Genomic DNA, 22,280 nt, shown 5'->3' on the forward strand with positions numbered 1-22,280 from the left:
GGTCTCTGACCTACGCCAACAAAAAATTTATTCTTATAATTTTACAAATTGCCCATCGCGGTAATTGACTAGACCGACAAATTGAGTAGTAGAACACACCTCAAAGCGTAACATACAAATTTTTCACCCAATTGATGGATGTTGCGTGAAGAGAGAAATTGTATCATTAAGAGAAACCTTTACAAGAACCACCTGCTCGCTGCCATCACCAATACCATACATTTCAATGTCAGCTGTGTTGTGTACCGCTCTCTTTGGCTACCGCTTGGCGACTTTTCTCTTAAGCATGGCCTATCATGACTATTGATTGGGGGTATCCCACTCTTGAGGTAGCATATTTGGTTTGCCGTTCTCTTAGATTCAGTACGTGCTCTACGCCTTCGCCTTCTCTGTGCGTGCTCTCTCTCTCTCTCACTGTCTCTTTATCACACCGCTCAGGTGTGTTCGGTTCGTTCGGCTTGGACGCGTGGCGATCGTCGGTTTGTCACGATGCACAGTGGGGCCAATTACTCTGCGACGACCGAGCACATTCATTCCGAGGTTGGAACGGCCTCGATATTCTCTCAGTTTTCTAGTCGTTTTTTGTCGGGCGTGCCGCACTGTCGTCTTTTCCACTGTATCGCATATTATTTAACGGTTAATCGCTCTGTCGTACACATTTTCGTACGCGAATTAAGTTTAGGCCAAAAGCAAATAACGAATAAATTTTGATTGAAAACAGAGTCAAAATAAAAACCAATTCCACATTGTGCACCTCCCAGTCAAAAGTGTTAATTTAAAGATAATGTACGAATCAATTTTAACCGCCTGTTACGTCAATCCATCATGTGAACATATCCGAATGCATAGCGACATAAATTTCCATAGCACATGAGGGAAAACATTTGCCAAAAAACAAAGAGAACAGTTTTCGAGAAAGTTATGAATTAAAGAGCCCCACTTTTAAGCGGCTGGCTTCACATGACCGCTTAAGAGCTTAACCACCTGAGGAGCTATCATCGCCTACAACGTTGATAAGCTGATAAACGAAAATTATTTGGCTGAAACTATTTGATTCATATTTTTTTAAAAGACCCACAACAGCATGACACGGCCCAAAAGAGAGATAGAGATAGTGAGGGACAGGCGGGGAGCTTAACCCTTGGCCCGTTCTACTTGAACAACCCTCGGTCCATCGAAACCAAGTCGTCGCCCTTTAGTTTGCACAATTCCCCAGTGAAAATGCTTTGTGTTTTATGTATGTTTCTCTTATGCCTGTTATTTCCAACATCGTATGATGTTTCTTTTTTTAGTCGTGGCTTTTTTGGCATGTTTATCGTGCGTTTGCTTCGCACTCTCTTTTTCGATACATTTTGCGAACACATTCTGTGGGTTTCTCTCCTCCTCTCTCTGTCTCTCTCTCTCTCTCTATCTTTCCCTCTTGTGGACATTTTTTGGCAAACGTTTCGCATTTTTCGAGAACATATTATTTCATAATACTCGTATCCGTACAGATAGGGAGGAAATAGGAAATTTGTGTAAAAAGTGTGTTTGACCTGAATTTGTATATATTTTTACAGTTAAAATAGAGATGGCCACAGTTTGCCTTCCCAATTATACAGAACGCTTTCAAACTGAAGAAACATTCGCAAATGATAATGAGAATGGTGATACTGCCTGCAAAAACACCCACACATGTCATGAGCCGTCGCCGCCGGCGGTTACCACCAAGGCCGCGACCAGTGCGTTCTTCTTCAGCAGAAGCACCAACTACCAGAGCTGGGTCCAACAGCTGATCAGCTTCAGCTTCACCTCCTCGTTCCACCTGCTCTCCATCACCTGCATTTTGAGCATCAGTAAGTTCTGCAATGCCGCCGCCATGAACGCCGCCCAGGCTACAGCCTCCACACCCAGTCCCAGCGAGATAATGCAGAATCTAAGCGGATCGGCGCTCCTGGAGAAGATTAGGCGCTCCAGCACATTGGGGCCACCACTGGATCGACTAAAGCACTTGGCCCCAGCGGCAGCAAACAGTCTGAGTCCCGGTATTGGAATGACCAATTTTGGCAACTCTTTCAATTCGGTATTCAATGGAAATCCGTTCAAGTTTCTAAATGTTTCCGGGAAAATTGGAACCCCATTGGATATATGTGAGTATGGATTGTTATTACTAATTAGGGTTAAGAGTGAGTTGATATGCGCCTATGGATTGTATTATTGAAAAGAAAAGGTGAAAAGTGGAGGAAAGCTTAAGGAAGTTTATTATACTGCTATATTTTTTTTCTGCTAGTTAGCTGATCATTATCCGGAGTGTGCGTTAAATTTTTTTATTATTCCTTAAAAATATATTCAAATGTGTTGTATGCCATATCATTCGTTCTGATTATAGAGCTAATTCAATGATCTGTTTAGGTAAAAACTCTCACACTCTCTTTCTCCCTCCCTTGTACCGTTTATAATCTTAATTAGTGAAAAATGTCTCTCCCTTTATTCTTGGCTTTATCTGATCTTCTTTTCTCCAAGTGCATGGGTACCCCAAAAGTGTGTTTATTGTTGTTGCCGCCGCCGCTGACTCTCGTGTTTCAGTTGATCATGCCACCGGCCTCGTGTCTTGACTCCACCTCTCGACTCCGACTCCAACTCCCCGACTCCGAGCTCCGAGAATCAGAGAGCCGTCTCTCCTCGGTTGAGGCGGCTCAAGTTTTTATTTATTCATGTGAATTTTGCGGCGAACCGAAAGGCAAGGCGTCTGGCGGTGCCAGTCAACTACTCCACTGCCATTTCCCTGTTGTTGCTGCTACAGACATTCCACAAAATCATACGATGTCCAGACTCTGGCTCTTTTAGCTCCAGCTTCCAACTCCCCAACTTCTCTCTTTGCATGCTTCCATCCAGCAGCCTTTTACTTTCCTCTGCTCTTGCCTTTTCCATCGATCCGCTCTTTCTGCGGGTTCTTTCTGCTTTTGTAATTATTCCGTTTTATGCTTTATACCGGCCGGCTTCGTTTCATGCAGCGAATGGAGCGGGCGAGCGCCACTTGAAGACTCCAACTCCGGCGGCTCTTGTAAAAACCAACATAGAGAGAGAGAGAGAGAGAGAGGGAGAGGAACAGAGAGATGAGAACATAAGCGAATGCAGAAAAAAGAGCAACAAGTGTCTGCTTGCTTGCCCGCTCGCTTTCTTGGAGTTTCGTGGCTTGGCACAGTGGGACGAGTATGCGACACCCACATGTGTATAAAATGATAAATCATTTTTAGGAAATGTATGGTAGAAAAGAAGTAATGTATGGTAATCAAACCAAGAATCGATATCAAAGATCGAGTTTTCTTGTGTGTAGATGATATACATATGTACGAGGATAGCTAGAGAGTCGTTCCCGTAAAGACTTAGCTAGCGATCTATTAATTGAATTACACGAGAATCGCTACTCGAACTTTGACTAGTTGTCATATTTCTTCACAAGAATAACTTGATTATAAACTTTACTAAACGGAACCATTGTTAACCTCAAGTAGCGTTAACTACTTTAATACTTCTTATAGTTGACACAGAAATGAATCCAAGAAAATCAAACTACTTCAATTGATTTTTCTTAAGGAAATAGTTCTTGAAGGAATAGAAACTCAAGATTAATGGAAGATATGCAATTATGAGGTCACCAAGCAAAAGAATCGATGGTAAATAATCGAAACTTCAGATTAATCAACAAAATAAGGAAATACTTTGCATAAAACTTGAAAAACAGATGTGTTGTACGTAGGGGAATCACAAAACGAAAGACTTAATTATTTAGGTTTTCAAAAAGTTAAAACAAAACCTTCAACTTGGCAAAAAAAAAGAAGACATACATATAAACGATTATGGTCTGGCCCAACACGAATGTCAAAGTTAAAAAACGTAAATGAGTAAATGCTGGGTCATGATAAAAAGCAAAGCTTAAAGGTTAAAAACGCTTGCTTAAAAGTTTGTATCTTGTTCATCTATCGACTATTTCATAACACTTGTCCTACTATCTCTCGGGGATTTGTGGTGTTCAGCGTAGCCTCCGTAATCAATATATAGACTCAGCCACAAAGATAACGAACTCGAAATGCATTTTCGATGTAGTTCTCTAGGCGATGAACATCCCGGAAAGTTGCACTAAAGGCTAGGAAAATACTGGAGCTCAGGTGTCAATTGATTGGTTAGACAGGCTTTGATCGATGGATATAGGTCGCAAAATGACATCCGAAGACCCCAAGTAATTGTCCCCAGCTAAATTTTAGAGTAAACCAAATAGAAATTCACACAGAGAGAGAAAGGGAAAAAGGCAGTGTGAGAAGGATGGGACAATTGACATGTTCGGGGCACATCCTTGACAGCTTAATGACTGTACCTGTACCCCAAACCTCAGCAGCAACGAAGCAGCATCCCCCCTGAGGCCAGAACCAGATCAGGTCCTGACACATTTTGGATTGAAACAAGTTTGCTCCGTCGACATGGGCTTCTGTTTTAAGTCCAGACTTTTATAATTAACTTGGCTAATTATGCTTGGAATTTGAACGTGCTCTGGACTCAAAGGTCCAGATACAAAAATGGTCATGGGCATTAATTACAAAAGCATTTTTCATTATGTATAATTATGAGGTAAAATCTTTCTTCGTTTTTGTTGCTTTTTTTACAAACAAAAAAATGAAGAAAACTGGTTCCCAGGCAAATACCACTTTCAGCAAATGATGGAAGCCAAATAAGTGTCACACCAACAACAGTTCGTAGCAATTGTTCAGGCTCGTGTTCGGTGTTCAGTGTTCAGTGTTCAGTGTTCGTGGTTTGTCTTTGTGTTCAAGTGACAAATTTCATAAGCGATACATGCAAAATACAGTCAAAGGTATTCATTTGTTTGATTACTTTATGCTAACAATGCTAAGAGAGAGACAGAGAGAGAGAGAGAGAGACTAATGTGAGGCTCTGTGGCAGGTATGGTGGCCAACCTTCGGTTTCCACTTTCTTCAACTCAGAACTTGTCTTTCAATTGTAAATTAGTTTTTTCTGTTTCGGGTCACAATTAAAATATTACGCATACGCCGCGGTGTGCTGCGTTGTGCAAATGCAGTGCACGAGCCAAAATTTAATTGCAAATACAAATATTCATCGGAGGTGGCGTGATTTGTTGGCTAGCAAATTAGACTTGCACACAGGCCCCCCCCCAATACACCCGTACACTCCACAGACGCTGTAGAATTTCATTAGAAATTCGTTTGGTTTGAGGAAGCCATATGCATAATACAAGCTATACAAATGACTGACTGATGATGACGTTTTCCTATATAGATTTCTTAATGAAGTGACAAGCGAAAAATAACGACTAGTACGAGTGGGTACGTTATCCCACGCTGGGATACCCGCAACTCTGATAGTATTTTTATGAGTAATTGGAACTACGAATGTGTCTCCCACAATTGGAGAACAAGTGATGACTACAATACGATATACATTTCTGGTTCCAATAAGGCTCCAGAATAGTGGAACAGGTACATAATGTTTTTCTCGCCTTCATTGGACTTAAATTATAATACCTTCTAAAAGGCCTTGCAAGGGTATACTCGTCATCGATTATTGGCAACAATTACATACATACCCGCAACTGAGTCATCTGTGGATTCGCGTGACGCCTACCAAACAACATCCACAAACATGTGTGAATATATCTGGTTGTTGTTGTTGTTTATTTCATTGCTAATGGTATGACGTTACCGATCAGGCCACTTTTTTCCAAATAAGAGACGACAAGCCAAACGTGTACCGAATCTATTCGACACTCTTACAACAACTTAAGAGCAACTTGTTTCAAAGCTACGCTCTCAAACAAACTTCCATGCAATTAACTCCCAAAGAGCCGCATCGAATTGGGTCTTGATAATAATTTGAGCGAACGACTAAGCGTGTTCCCCTTAAACGAGTCTCAACGAATTCTCGTATCCAAGCAAACACTCGGTTCAAAGCGCAATGTTCACATGATTATACAATTATTTGTTGATTTTTTTGTGTTCCTTATCGTAATTGCAAAAGGTATTTTATCTACAGAAACATTTTTATCGCACGAAATTATTATAATTTTGTTTTTGCTAGATAAAACTGCGGTATGATTACATACATAATATGGGTGTGAAAACCTTGACCAAAATGAGAAGAAAAATTCTATTAGATCTGCAAATTATTTTAAAAAAATGAAGGCAGCAACATGTTCTTAATTTCAATGTCACATTTTGATAAGCAAATCCACTCTTCCACATATTATGGCGAAATATTTATGACTAAGCCAAAATCTACATCAAAACTATGCATTAAACAAAGATTACGTAGCCTTGATAAGGTCTTCCAAATCGTAGCCCTCGTATTACTGATAATGTTTATTGGCTTTACAGGCAGCCAACTATCTGTATTATCTAAAGTGGCCCACGAGGCGCTAACCAAAAAGAAAAACAAAATCAGCTGAGCCTCGACTACTGTATACCATATACTCAGGCATTACGTTTTAATTGAAGAATCAGATAAGCAGAAACTACGCAGATTGATAGGTTACGGAAGCTTTAGTCTACTGTTTTTCTATATTCATGGGTCTATGCAGTTTTAAATGTTGCGGCAACTTCAACCAAATAGATTGAGATAGTATTTCCATTGCACTTAAATTGCGATGGGTTGAATACAGGTCTCACTGGGATAGAGTTAGCGTTGGAGAGAAATAGAGCCCTCGCGTTGTGCTTAAGTCGTAGAGATTAAGTCGTAGTCATGAAAACTCACCCTTGACTGCTAAACAACTCTGGGAAAGTGTGTTTGGCTTCTATGACTTGGCTTTGACACTTTCGTGGGATGCCATAACAATTCAAATGTTGGAGTTCCTTTTGATAATCACCAATATAAGTTACATAATGATTGGTTGAGGTTTTTAACTGTACTTAAAGAAATATATGTATATATAAATATATTGAATTACTTTAGTTTACAAATGGAAAACAAATGGAAAATGGAAGCTTTCCAGAAGTACTCGTATCCTTGGCCAAGAACTTGAAGCTATCGCAGAGCTATGGGGTATCGGGAGGCTCTTCAATTGATATCTAAAGTCTACAAATATTTTTTAGTCATGAGAAATACCACAATGATTAGATCCCTTTAGCGAATGCATCATGTTGTTATCAAAAATTATCGGCCTGATACGCCTGATAAGTGCAAAGTTCTCACAATATTGTTTGTTGTTTTCTTTTTCCCACATTATCTATACGAACTTTGCAATATTTTTTATTAATTTGCGTAATTTTCCATGGCTATTATGGTTAATAGATAACTACAAAAACACTTCATTGATTAATCATCAAATATGGAGGAGATTGTAATCGAATCAAAGGAAAAGGTATCAACTATGGCAACCTTTCGGGCTTTTAATAAAGCATTTATATTGATTTGAACTCTGATTGACTTTTGCGCTGATTTCTGTTTATTATTTCGCCCTCTTGGCGGCTAACCACCATCCCCAGTACCAGTACCAGTAGCATCCCCATCTCCATCCCCATCCACATGCCCATTCTGTCGTTGAATTAATGGTGCGAAATTTTCATGTGAAATACTCTTGACCAGCTCCATTTTCTTCTCATAGGCCCATGGCCTCGGGCCCTGTGATTGATTTCTGGGCGATGGCGGAATAAAGTAAAATAAAACTGTTCAATGAACTTCGCATTAAGCATTTAATTGGCCCGTTGCCTCCTGTTCTGCTCGAATTCGGTTCTGTTCTGGCCTGCATTTGTGATTCTGTCAATCAAATTGGCGGCTATTGCTGCTGTCGGAGGCCGTGGTGCCTGTGGTCTGTGCGAACCACACCACAAATTATTGCTCGACTGATTTAATTTGTATTAAATGTCGGGCAGAGGGAAAAGCTGTATAAAAAAATAATACTTTGGAATGGAAATGATGAAGACGATAGGGAATACACCAATCAAAGCACAATGCAGTGTGTGTGCTGCATGCTCGTATGATATGGAACATCAAAGGAATGTTGTTACTATTGATGTGGTTTAAGATGATGGTAAATGTTTTGGGAATATAAATATATTTAAATGAAATCATGTGAACCTTTTAAAGTAGCTAAAGAAACATTGAAAAGTATTCAATAAACTTTAAACAGGTTTTGTATGACGAGTAATTAAGTAATGTATTCTAAAGGATTTTTGAAATAGACAGAGTGTAGCATTTCTACATAAAACCAGACATGAAAGCTCTCCGTTTACTGCAAAAATATATTTTAATGGGGATTGAGAAAATGTCTTTTAAAAATGCTGGCAACAGATAATATCTGAATATTAAAATTTTAATAAAAGCTTCCGAAAATTGTGCCTCTATGAAATGTACTTGGCTAACTTTAGACTAAATTATACTGCTTTTATTATTAGTATTTTTAAGAGCTAAACACTCCAAAACTTTTAAGAATAATTTTTTTAGTTACTTCCCGAAATGAACAGAACGAAAGGTGCTTAAATATGTATTGAATGTGATACAAATACCAAACCATTTTTTCAGGAAAACATTTAATTGGAATAATAAATCAAAGAAAATAATTTGGAAATATACCATTAACCAATTTTCAGAGTCAAAAAATATGTCTGCCAGAAAATGCAAATGAAAATGTATGCATTGGTTTGCCGGAATATAGATTTGATGGGGAATTTAATTTTAATATTTATCTCAATTAAGCGACTAAACGACTCACTTCAAATGCAATTTACATTCACATTCGTTTACATAGAGATTTGTCGAGCACTGAAAGTGCAATATCTGATCTCTCTTAGATAAAGCCTACATTCTCATATGTGAATTCCCCTCCCAATATATGTACATATCAGAAGGAGCAAACAAAGCTCTTTTTCATAAATGCAAAATGTTTGCGCACATTTTTAATAATTTACGGGGGAGACTAATAAAAAATCTGCAGCTCAAAGAGGACAATGAAATAGAAGAGCGGAGGAGAAGCGCACAGGAGCACAGGAGGTTGAATATAGCATCTAGGTAAATAAACATGCACATGCATGCATTAAGAGAATGCAAAGTGCAGAGTGGTGAGAGGAGAAAGAAATTTAAAAAATGTAATCGAAAACGAAGCGAAGCGAAATTTTGCCTTCGCATGCACCGAATTTTCCATGAATGAAGAGAGCATCAAATGTGTGTTTGTCTGTCTGCAGAGGGCCAAGGCAATGCCTGACATGTCTCTGAATTGTACTCTGTGGTAATCGTAGGTGGCAAGGGGCTGTAGTGTGTACGCCGTAAGGGGCTGTTTCGTGCTAAGCTTCGCTGGGAAAGAGAGAGTGTATACGCAGGGAAGTAATCTTGGTTTCTTTATTCGCAACAAGAATCTGCTTTTTGAAGTATTTGACTCTTGGTTTAAATAACTACAAATAAATCTATGATATATCGGTCCAGCAGACGCATTCGGATTCGCAATCTTCTAAAGTGGGAATAGAGAAAAGAATTCGATTAAAGCATTTCTGGATGTTATTCCTAGAGTATTTTCGAATTCTTTATCCGTATCTTCTAGTCGGAATACCCTGGCGACGTTAGTATCGTATAATTAAATGCCTCTCGTATGCATGCGCGTCTCGTTTGGGGGTGAGCCTGAGCCCCCGTGCGGGACATGCTCTGACGCTGCTGCGGCTGCCTAAGCAATTGTCAATTTGAGTTAAATGTGCGCAATTAAACGGTAAATGCTAAAATGTCACATGGATAGACCTTATTCCCATACACCCGTACACTGCATACCACTGCTCTCCGACGGAGCTCAAACTTGGAACACTTTAGGCATAATCGCAGCACATTAACCGAAAGTCAGTTTGTTTTAGCATATTGTATGCTAATTGAGAGACAGACGGGGGGAAAGAGACATAGAAATAGGCAAACAGATTGAGAGGGAGAGAGAGAGAGGGAGAGGGACAGAGGAAGTGGGACAGTGGGTGAGTGAAATGTCAAGTGGCCCATAAAACGATTGATGAAGCAATCCAACACTTCTGGAAACCCCTTTGAATTCTATGGGAATGACAATGGCAATGGAAAATGGGAAACTACTTCGCACATCAAATTCTCGCTTATTAATTTCCCCAAAAGTTTCTGCCTCTCGTATACCCCATTGCGGTCCACCACAAAAGACACAGAAAGGCGGCCCAGGAGGCCGAGACATCCATACATATGTAATCCTCGCCCCTTCACTCGGTTTTCATTATTTACAAGTTTTTGTGTATTGTCAAGTTTTGGCTTTCATTAAAAAGGGTTTTAAACCTTGTCAACAGAACGCCTTCTCTTCCTCTCCCTCTCCCTCTCACTCTGTGTGTGTGTGTGGTGTGTGTATGTATGTTTGTGCTTAACGATCCAAAGTTTTCAACTTAAATTTTAGTTATGAATTTTATTAGGCTCCAACCAACGGCCTCTTGGCCTCTTTGGGCCGCCTTGGACCCATCTTGCATCCCCTGTGGGGTGTTTAATTATAGTCTGTGCGGCTAACCCAAAGATTTCAACTTAATTAATTAATATGCATTTGATTTTGCAGCTCAAAGCATACCCAACTACTGCGAGGAGAAGCAATTCCAATGCGCCAGTGGAGCCTGTATAGCCATCAGATTCGTGTGCGACGGCGACTCCGACTGTCCGGACCACAGCGATGAGCGACTGGAGCAGTGCAAGTTCAGAGGTGAGTCGAAGCAACCCCTAAAAATTACAGCCATGAATTCTCTGAATCTCAGAGACTAACCTGTTTCTCAGAAATGGCTAACCAGAAATTAGTTATTTTTTGATAGATATATACTAGTAGATACTAGTATGCAAGTTCTCTCCCCAGCAACTCGCATTCGTATCAATAAACAAACCGAAATTCAATAGAGCTTTGCCCTTTGCCTTTCACGGATTTCTCCCTCAGTCTCTGCTTTTGATTAGGCTTTCACTTCAACTGTTGTCTTATTCAAATATTCTCTCCAAGGGCTGCACACCAGACCTCACAGTTCAAAGAATTCAAAGGCAGGCTACGGCTACTCCCAAACAGCAAAAGCAGGAACAAAAAACGCCCAAATTGTATTTTCAGGCGTTTTCTGGGGTTTTTCTACTATGTATTTTCTGATGCTTTTTGAAAGAAAGTTTTTCCAACGCCATTTTTTCCGTAGCTGTTTCTGTTTTTCTGTGTGTGTGGGGGCCATGGCCAAGGTGATGGCCATGCCCGTGCCCCACACTCAATCCCACTGGTGGACCTTATAAAGTCAAGCGTTGGATGGGGATTTACGACTAAGGATGCAGCTGTTGCCTACATCCTACGTGAGGGCGCTCTCACTCTAATCTGTTGTCAGTCATTTGTAGTTTTTCAATTTAGAAATGTCACAGAACTAACCATTTACTTCAAGTCTCTCCCATTGCCATCCAATAATCTCTCTTTGGATGGTGGTGGTGCTGTTTGCTTTTGTATTGGTTTTGGTGTTTCTGCCATTTGTTTGGCTTCGTTGTTGAGTAAGTAACAACTGGCTGTTTATTTAGTGTCATGTAGGCAGTGCCCCAAAACCCCTGGACCCATTGGACTCCTGAACTCCTGGACGCTGGGTGTCTACGACCGCACTCTGGTGCTGTTACTGCTGCTGTGGAAATTTATTTTCATTTAATTTTTAAGCTCATCTATCTGTTGTTGTATTCGTGTGTTAGCTAGTAGCTGTTAAGTGTGTGCGTTCTTTTTATTAGCCCATGTATTTAATTTAAGTTTGGTTCACGGACCAGTCGCTGTGTGTTCTCCGCTACCCAGTCTCTGGTTCGTTGATTTCCCAAATTTAACATTGCCTACTTTTGGGCTGGCGTATGAAAAACACTGCCAGTCGCAAATATTGGGCCACTCTGTGCACATGTGTGTGTGGTTTAATCTTTAAACATTTTCCCGCAGTTGAATCCATTTGACACCCAGCACTCAGCTGTACCTCAATTACATATACGAGCGTGTATAGTATATGTACATAAATGGCATTTGTCTGCAGTCGTAAGCGGACTTAAGCTTGCTAAATTACCAACAAACAACCGAAGCTGAAGCTGAAGCTGGAGCTGGCGCTGGTGCTGAAGCTGAAGACTGAGTCTTATTTAGGGGCCAGTGCAGGCGCCAGTCAAGTGCAATCTGGCTAAAGCATTGCATCAGGCTAATTCGTACTAGCACACGCTCTTACACACACGCACACGTGCAAACCACAGGCTTGGCCAATAAACTTGTTCCATAATCATAAAACACTCAAGGCATCCACTTAAGCGCTCAACGAAACAAAAGAGCTCAATGAAGTTGATTAATTGGGCGATTGTCGAAAGCTCTGCAAACAAACATATCTCGTTTTTAAGATCAAGATTTCGCAAAACGAGATTGTTCGCGAATTACTTGGCTCAAAATAAGAGAAATATTAACAGATCATTGAAGCTAAAATTTGTGCGTATAGTATCTGAGTGTCTGCAGAGTTTCCTCATTGGGAAACGAGGAAAATGCTTTCAATGAACTGTTGTTAAACAGTAACCCAATAATTCTCCGAATTAAAAAAAAAAAAATTTAATATAAATCACATTTTTCCATTGAAAAATAACTTTTACAAGTGTCACGAAATCGGATTCCCAAGAATTGCCTGACATCATTTTCGAAAACGGAATAAACCCCTGTACTTCTGCGGAAGTACTAGCTAGTAATTTAATCTTTTGCTTGGTTCAAACAGAAAATGCATTGAAAATTGCGCTAAGCAATTGCGACTCAGAAAGCGGGCAAAAAATAGCTACGGACTGTAGACTGTACGGAATTCTTGAGAATTGCGTCGCGCACAAAACAATTCGTACGTAAGGGAGAATCGGCTTAAACTTGACCCACAATCGGGGGGAGAGAAATAGCCGGAACGGATCTAATGGATGGGTCGTCGAGAGACGAGAGACTGGGTCAAGCAAACCTTATCATCAGATTTCTGTTGTTAGTCCGATTCACGACATAAAAAGCAGACGTATGCGTCGCCACTTCTAGCACTTGAGATTAATTATTATTATAAAGAGCAAGCAGCCCATTAACACTAGACGCTTTGCTTAGTTGGGGATTTTGATTTGTTTTGACAAATCGAAATCTAATTGCGCACAAATTGTACCCGGAGATAACATGGCACATGGGGGTTTCCTCTGAGCATAGTCTCTCTAGTCCCTATCACTCACTCAGTGGCTCAGAGTAGCACTCACTCCGTTTCGAGTGCAAATAGGCTTTGAGTGTGGGCCAAAAGTTGAGTGAAACTCTTATCAAAATGCCGAGCGCAAGCTTCAAGCTCGGGGGATGCTGCTGCCCAAAGAGTGTTGTATGTGGATGCGACTGCTTCTGTCGGTTCCATCTTGTCAGAATGCCACCAAAGGCACTTGGCCAGAATTCAGTTAGTTTCGAACTCTGTGCAGAAGAGGACGTGTGTGTGTGGTTCTGGCAGGACAACTGCGAGAAAAAAAGCGCGCAAGGCGCCAAAAATAAATAATTTTGAACCAAGCCAAATCGCATGAGAAACAGAAACATTCGCTCAAAAGTGACAAGTGTAAATTAAAAAAATATTCTAAAAATTAATTTAAAAATATTCGGATATATTTGCAAAATTATTCAACAAATAAATCAAATATATTTTCGAGCCAAACAGCTGTTGTTGGTCAGCAAAAATCAATGGCAAGGCCAATTTTGGCAGTCAAACGTTAGAAGACAAACTGAATCCAGTTTTTGTTGGCGTCGCACAGGCGGCAGCATCCAAGGAGCAGCAGCAGTAGCTTTCCCCCCCGCCCCGCCACGAAAGCGGAAGCTTTTCCTGTGTGTTTTGGCTTTTCCGTTTTTGGTTTTTTCACGCTTCTGCGCGTCGCTTTTGATTACAGTTTCCCAGTGTCCCGCTCTGTCTGCAATCAACTGCTCTTCTCTCTGTCTCTCTTAGCTGTGCTCTTTATGGCCTGCCTGGCATAATTTGGATTTGATTTTGTGTGGACTTTTGGCTTTTGTTTTGGATTGGATTACATGAACTTGACACCAAACACCAAACACCAAACACCAGTCAGCAGTGGCAATAGTTTCTGCCACTTGAGGAGTCTTTTGAATTGCATTGCCACAGCAAATCCCGGTTAATGTTCACACCTATCCTGTGATGTCCTGCAGTGTCCCTCGAGTGTATAAATCCGCTATAATTGTTAATTACATTTATCAATTTTCATTTAAAATACCCATAAATCCCGTTGACATGTCAAAGTGAAAAATTACAATTAAATGTAAATACTCAACGGGGTTTTCGCCTGACCCTTTCTCTCGCAGCTTTAAAACACCATTTACCATTTTCCATATGAGGATTATGGAAAGTTTCTGATAAAGCAAGCCCATTAATAATTATCCATAAAAAAATACACAGGAAAAAAACGCGGCTTAATTAAAGCATAAAACATGAGGAATGAAAATGTGCAAACAAAGAAATATCTCAATCACGCGCCGGAAATAAAGAGAGCATTAAATAAAATATAATTAAGTATTCAACCAGAAAGAAAAAGGAAATAAAGATACTGAAAATGCTAAAAATATTATAAATTATCTGCAACAATATTTCAAAAAGTCAAATTTTTAAAAGAGATGATGAAAACAAAAAGCAAAATTAATAAATTATAAAAAGGAAATATATATATATATATAAAATAATTGAAATAAATCCTTTTAAATAATTAATTTAAAAAAAAAAACCTTCAATGAGTTTAATTAAAAAAAAAATATAATATATATTCTATTTGTTTGCATACAAAGCTCATCTGAATTTAAATAAATACAAAAAAAAACACAAATAAGAACTGCACATAAATTCAATGTAAACATCACCGACTATAGTGCACATAAATATTCAAACGTAACCCATTTAAATGGAAACTAAATTTTCACGCACATAAATTTTGATTTTGTTTATGATCGGAAAACTGTTGCCTACTTTTGAGCTGCTACTGCTGCTGCTGCTCCTGCAGAGGATTCCCCATGATTATGATTATAAAGATGATGATGATGAGGTCCTCTTGCAGCTGTTATATTTGCTGGCCAACCACTTGATAGCATTTAAAATAATTATAATTACGATTACTCTCCGAACAGAGACAAAAGTGGCAACGTTCGCGCGAGAACAAACCGGAATAAACGGCGATTTAATTTAATAATTCAGCCGTGCACTTAGGCTAGAGCGTTATCCTATTACCATACAGCAGGGGATCCCCAGCAAAAAACGCCGCGAAAGAACCAACATGGGACCAATACGCAGCAGCTTCCTGGGCTGCTCCTTCCTGCTGCTCATCACCGGATTATTACCGCGAGCCCACCTCCAACCGACGACATCCACTGTCACCGCATCGGGTATGACTATGGGGTGCGGGGTATGGGAATGGCACTGGGGATGGGGATGGGGATTCCCCAGAAATCTTAGCATTCATAATCTGATTAGTAAGAGTATCATTCTGAAAAATCTGGAAAAGCTGCTTACCCAAAGCTTTTCTCTGTTTATATCATTATGAGATTTAATCGCTCAAGCAGATACATATATGTATTCCAATGCCTTGGAATGGGAATCATTTCATTACGGCATTCAGAACTGCATTCTATTCTTAGATGCTTCCAAAAGTATGAGGAATCTCTTTTTTGTTTCTTCTTTTTTCCTTTCCAAATTCCCTAGAAGGACGTTTTTCATTCTCTAAGAAAAGAAAAAGAGTTAGGTTTTTCTTCTGCAAAATGCAAATCAGTTCACACAGAACATCTTGCAATGCTATCTATGTATTTTTTTTTGGCAGAATTTAGGTTTAAAAATTCTTTCCTTAAACATAAAATATTCATTCGAATAACCAACTTTATTTCAATATATTCCATCTACGTACACATTTTGAATGGAATGGCTAGACGCTCACATTGTTTATCTTCATTAAGAATGTTTAGGCTTTATATTTAAACATTGCCTCTATGGAACATTAGGGCTTTGCCCCACTGACTCACAGAATTGTACAATCGGGATTGACTTGACATTGAGTTTGGGTTGACGTCTCAAACACCAAATGTTTATCTGGCTTCTGTATGAAGCGAGCACTAGTGCGAGTACAAGGGGAGAGAGGCTCATTTCCTGAGGAACTCTGAAGATAAGACGAAATTCCGAGACCATTAACCGCTTCAAGTGTATTTCAATTTACTGTTATTGTCTGCTCCCTATGTGTGGGAGACTAAATATATATGGGAGACTAAATATATATGTATAACGATATGGATATGGGTGGAAACTCAATTCAAGTCTTTGACAAAAAAGCAAAATAATGTCCCATCGATGGCCAAGAGAGCGAAAAAGTCAGTAAATAAATAAATAACTTATAGGCAACTAAACGAAGGAGAGCCATTAACAACAGACCAGGGCTAAGAGCAGTAGATACAGACAATACAGAAAGGCAGGGGCAGATCAGCCATAGAGCCACGTTAAGTGTCCTCCATCCGCGCCGCGATGCGCATACGCCGCGTAAACAACCAAGAGACAAAAGACAGCGGCGCGGCGACAGGAACAGGAATCGGGACAGTAACAGGGACAGCGCCAGAGACGCTGTCAGACTTTTAAGCAGCTTTTGCCCCATGTGTGGATACACATTTCTACATATAAATCGTACTTATATACGTTCATACGACATATACATATATTGGCTTTATGGTGTATGCTAGTGTTCGATATCGAACGCATAAATATTCATGCAGCACATTCGTGGGGAGCGAGCAGCAGACAGCTGATAAGCCTGCCGCACAGAATGTGTGCAAAATCTAAAAAAGAAAACGAAAGAAGAGCTCAGCTCAGAGTTCTATATACTTACTCGTAGTTACAGCAACACATATATTTTTGGGGCTCGTGTGAGCCACGTCGACTGGCAGACCTTAGATAACTTCAGTCACACAACCATGCCACTGCCACTGCCACTATCCTTGTCCTTGTCCTTCTCTGTAAGCCATAAATTATGTATCCCTCACATTTTTAAGCGCAGCAATCCATCGAAGTTGCTCCTAGTCGTGTTTCGCTGGAATGGGCATTACTTTTCGAATATTTCATGGCTCCACTTTCCCCCCCAAAATACACGTAAGATTGTTTAACATATAAATTGGCAACCATCTGAAATGCAATTCAAATGGTAGACTTTCGCGGCCATTTGCTGCACTCTCCAGCAAACGACAGCAACAATTGCTGCTGTACCAAACGCAAAAAAGAAAGGGAACATAAAAGTTCGTCCCTCATTAGAGGGACCCTCAATCGCTGCTCCACTTCAGCCGCCGCCGGACTGCTCTTTAAATGATTTATGATGCAGAGACCCAGACTCCACGTACCCCCCAGACCCTCAGGAAAAGAACCCTCGACTGATTCTATATTGAAATACTCCCTCAAGGAGGCACTGGGACACAACAACAACAACTTGGTGGAGACGGTACGGCTTCAATAAAGTGGAAAAAGGTGCCATAAACAACAAGCGGCGAGCCTTTTTTTACGAGTATGATACTCGTGCAACCCGCTGTGTGCGGAAGACGATACTTCTCTAAACAAGAAACACAAAAAAAAAACAAGTACAGAATAAATAAAAGAGGGCAAACAATTGTAAACAATGAAAAAAGGAAAATCCCCTTAACCGTGGCACAAATTTTTCATTTATTTATTGAGACGAGACACAGGAAAAAGCAGGACAGGATGAGGGTCTGAGATGAGGGTCCGAATGAGGAAGAACAATGGGGGGTGTCTGCCGTGCCATTTCCTTCCGCCCGTTTAAGTGAATCGGACAATTCAATTTATGATCAAAAAGACAGACAAGCTTCATTAGGAGAGGTCCGTCCTCCCGAGCAACCCACCGAAATTAAAGTCAGAAATCAATGAAACCCAATATTTCATGACATTTCTTTTTATTTTCGTCTTGATATTGCTTTCTCTTAGCTGGAGGATATTTGAAATATTCCATTTACAAAATATTAACAACTTTATTACGAGAGAATTAAGCTTCGAGGGTTCTTCGGTTATTTCACTGAGGTACGATATCTTATCGGTTTCATCATGAGGTTTCACGAACTCCACAAACTATGATACGTATACAAATGTTAACATTAATTGAACAAAATGTGTATTTCCACCAAAAGGAAGGCCTAGAGGGGTCGGGCGCCATAGAAGATTGGAAAATGGCAAATATCACAAAAGTTTTAATGCGCCAAATCGATGAATGACCGCAGAAAACTTTCCCGTACCCATTCTTCCCCTTGGACACTTCTGGAAGGAAGACAAGACAACTTTTTCTAGCACTAAGCTTTTGGCCTGTAAATGAGCTCAGGGACGAGCTCCCAACCCGACCTCCCCGGGGATTCGGTGGGGTTGCGGGGTTCGATAGTACAGCGGGGAATTGCATTGTTCCCCGAAAACTTTCTTGAGGTTCTGCCGGAAAGTTTACCCTGTATTTGCTCAAGTCCCTTCGTGTTCGGGAAGGCGACAGGGGGGTAGATGACTTTGTCACTTTTGCTGTCGGCAGCGTTGGGGGCAGGAGTCGAATCATTTAGTGATAACCCTCAAATCAAGGCAATGCACTGCACACGTAAACTCGTACACACACATCCGATCCACCTTTGCCACCTGCATGGGTACGGGGTACCTGTTCATTATCGCCGGCAAAAGGTGTCCGGAGACTACTGTTCTGATCCCCCTGGCGACAAAGCACTTTAAATGAATTGCATAATCGCAAGCGTCTGTCTGCCCCAAGTCCGTGCCACTCCATTCTCTAGAGCTCATGCTCCTCCTCCTGCTGCTGCCATTTTCCACCTCGAATGTTGTCGCGACGCGGCAGACTGTAAATAATGAAGTTTGCATCTCTGCCTCCTGCTTCTGGGTGGCACGAGGCAAAGCAGCTGCAAAAAGAGCTTTTAGGCACAAAAAATATATATTTTTACATATTTATATATATTTGGGTATATGAAAATTGTTGCACAAATACGAGTACTCGTCTCATGAGCGAAATTTATGAGCTTCATAAAGAAAAGTAATAGAAACGCAGAACAGATTGCCACTGAAGTCGGTTTGTTTATGCATTATGTAAGCCGGGCGCAAAGTGTCCTCATTTTTGTTGGTGTCAGACCATTAAGTCATAAATAAATAATTCCCTGTTCTTGTATATGAAACGGAAGCTGACATTGAACTTCTGCTGATATGAACACGAATAATACATACATATATTTCTGGGGAATTTCAGAGAAGATTATACGACGAGTTTGCTGTAAAACAACGACGTCTCTCAGATGTAATCAAAGTTAGCCGCAAGTTAGCAGCAAATGTGCTTATAAATATTTTTTTAATTTCCTTTTGGCTGCTGTTGATTGTTACCCATTAAAGCAAGAGAATAGCACACCAAACCAGAATCAGCGCTTCTGATACCCGATACTGGTGGACAGCAGGAGTGTATTTTATTGCTTAAGATGGGTGACGGAAGCGTATACTTCTCCATCGACCTCTTGAGGTTTTACAATTTAATATGCAACATGTGGCACATAGAGTTGTAAAATTAATGGAACTCAGATTGGATATAAATTAAGAATATAATATATGAATCCACTCATCAAATCAAAGTTTCCAAGTTTAAGGCTACACGCGATATAAACCCCTAGTTCTAATGAACGCCTTCAATTACCACATTTTATATGACCACGTCTGGGATATCAATGGAAATAAAATGTATCTTAAATCTACATCTATGTAAATCTATATATCAATATCTTTCTTCCAGTGTGACTTAGGAGTTAGCTGTCTCTGTCTGCTTTTCTAGGCCTCTTCTATAGATCTATCGTATTCCCATATGGGATTGGGAACACTTAATATTGGTGTACTTTCTCTTTTGAAAATCAAAAATAAATAGCGGGTATCCCATGGTCGCAATATAAACTATAGTTTTTGTTCGTATTTTATACCTTTTTTGTGCTAAATGCTGGCTGTCTAGGTAAATAGTACACTGTGGAACGTTTTCCCCCATCTCGGTATTTTCCAGCTCCCCGAACGCCGAACGTGATGCGCATTTTTCGCACTGCGGCGGCTCCGTCTGCCTCCCTCGGGTTTGGTTTTGGCTTTGGCTTTGGTTGGGACTCTTTGGCTTTGGCTTTCGGGTTACAGTTTGTGTTTCGTGAGGAGGGTGGTGGGGTGAGCGGGGTGAGCGGGGACAAGGAACTGCCACAAAAGTTGCGCTCAAGTTTATGGGGGAACGACTCGCAGTCTGGAGTCTGGAGAAAACTTTGCCCCTGTGGAGATGAAGGGACTGTGACTGTGTCTCTTAAAGCGTCGACGAATGAAATGCAAATGTCTTTCAGAGGAATTCGTTTGAATTAAGCGCTAAATTGTCTGCACTTTAGCATGGCTCACAAAAGATGCATCGTTGCACGAAGAGGGCAAAAGTGCAAAGGAAAATCTGGGCTAAAGAATTATCCAATTGAAAATGAATTTTCTTACATTTCATTGAATATTTTTCAGCAATTATTTGTATGTGTCCTGACACCTTGAATGGTTTTTGTAACACCTTCGATTCAGAAAATTCTTTTGTATCTCCTAATTGCATTTCAATCACTCAGCCAGCAACAAATTGTTTTCCTTTCCGGATGGGAAAGAATGGAATATTGCAAAGCCTTTTAATAAATTTTGTGGTGGTGAAAAGTCGTAAAACAAAACAACCATAAAATATAGGGAAAAACTATTTCCACTAAAACCATAAAACAAAGAGAAAAGCTGAGGAAAAAGGAGACTGAAATCACATTTATTTTTGGCACAGTTAACTATTCAAGCATAAAAAGTTGGACATATACCATTACCGTTATCTGCCGCAGCTATTGAAAATTGATTTTGAATATACGTGTTTTTCATTGCAGAATCGACTTGCAACGCGGACCAATTCCGCTGTGGCAATGGCAATTGCATTCCACAGAAATGGGTCTGCGATCACGAGGCTGACTGTACCGATGGCTCCGACGAGCTATCCCTCCTCTGCAGTAAGTACTATCCCCAGTCGTAGATGTAGATAACTTTTCCCCCAAGTGGTTCCCGAGCTAATGCAACTATTTCCTTTGAATGTTGTGTGAGAGCAGTCAGTATGTGCCAGCCCTATGAGGTGATGTGCAAGAACATGGAGCAGTGTATACCACGCGGGTGGCTCTGCGATGGCGACTTCGATTGTCGGGACAAGTCCGACGAACAGGATTGTAGTAAGCCTCCACCACTCCATCACTCACATTTGCATACTAACTGGAGGATTGCCGTGCCCATCACTAAACCAAACGAAAACAAAATGAGACGTTTAATCGAAATTTAAATGCATGAACCATCCTCTGATTCACTTTATGGCTGGACTCTAGTCCTTTGCCTGAGCCTGAGCCATAAATTAACATCATTCCTGACGGACAATATCGCGACGTGACCATCAGCGGAACTAATCTTTATTTATGCATTAGGGAGAGACTCCCATTGTCCTTTTCCTTTTGCCTTTCCCTATGTAGTTTTTTTCCATGAAATTTCCCCTCCACTCCTGTAACTTGTTTAGCGGTTTATTGTCTGTGACACATTCGCCTAACTATGTGAAAGGAAATCCAGAACTCCAGAGTGCCAGAACGGCAGTGTTTTTATGTTTCAGGATTGTAATTGAAAAAAATGATGCGATTTTTATGATGTTATCCTTGATGGAAATAAAATCTGGTAATCAAAAGTGCGAGGACAGCGACCAAATTGAGCCTGTGGTTTATATGGAGTTGAGCTGCGCAGAATACATATATCACAGGATATACATAAAAATATATACATACACATGGTCGAACATTCCAGTATTCCGAGTCTGTGGGGGTGAATGTGTTTTTACGACCTTTATGCGCTTTAAAATTGTCATCAAACCTTGTTGACATTCCAGCTTTTATCCATACACCCTCCGCCCTACCGCTCCACCGCCCTACCGCCCCACCGCCCCACCGCCTCTTCGTCCTCCGTGGATCTTAATTGAAGTTGCTTTTGGTTGGGCCAAAAGTTCAGCGCGAAAAGCAAGAGCACACACACATATGAAACGGCAAAAAAACAGAAGGAAGATACCCCTTGCTATTGATACCCTTGACAGCCTTTGATAAATAAATATAGAGCATTCCTTTCGCTTGCAGATAAAGCAAGAGTGGAGAGTGCAAAGCTTAGACCAATATCGGGGATTAGTTTTCCTAGAAACATGGTAATCAGGAATGGGAAAGCTTCCTCTCTTCGTTGCAAATGTCC

General features: G+C 40.5%; 1 protein-coding gene across 12 annotated transcripts in view; it reads left to right on the forward strand.

Annotated features, from left to right (window-relative positions):
- The first annotated feature begins 569 nt into the window (after nucleotides 1-569).
- Nucleotides 570-22,280, forward strand: part of LOC108155971 (low-density lipoprotein receptor) — a 36,780-nt gene continuing 15,069 nt past the window's right edge. For 6 of the 12 annotated variants that reach the window (XR_004471768.1, XR_004471769.1, XR_004471770.1 and 3 more), the window contains exons 1-4: nucleotides 570-786; nucleotides 1,560-2,129; nucleotides 10,541-10,681; nucleotides 20,903-21,022. Coding sequence is in view for 8 of the 12 variants with exons in the window: in XM_017287149.2 (XP_017142638.1) it covers nucleotides 1,571-2,129; nucleotides 10,541-10,681; nucleotides 20,903-21,022 (820 nt within the window). In the remaining 4 variants the exon portion in view is untranslated. Of the gene's footprint in view, nucleotides 787-1,559; nucleotides 2,130-10,540; nucleotides 10,682-13,404; nucleotides 13,548-15,112; nucleotides 15,368-20,902; nucleotides 21,023-21,118; nucleotides 21,236-22,280 lie in introns of those variants that run through there. The other 6 variants (XM_017287150.2, XM_017287153.2, XM_017287155.2 and 3 more) reach the window with 3 other exon arrangements.

The sequence above is a fragment of the Drosophila miranda genome, chromosome 2, assembly GCF_003369915.1.
Source record: "Drosophila miranda strain MSH22 chromosome 2, D.miranda_PacBio2.1, whole genome shotgun sequence".
In the NCBI taxonomy this organism is placed as follows: Eukaryota; Metazoa; Arthropoda; class Insecta; order Diptera; family Drosophilidae; genus Drosophila; species Drosophila miranda.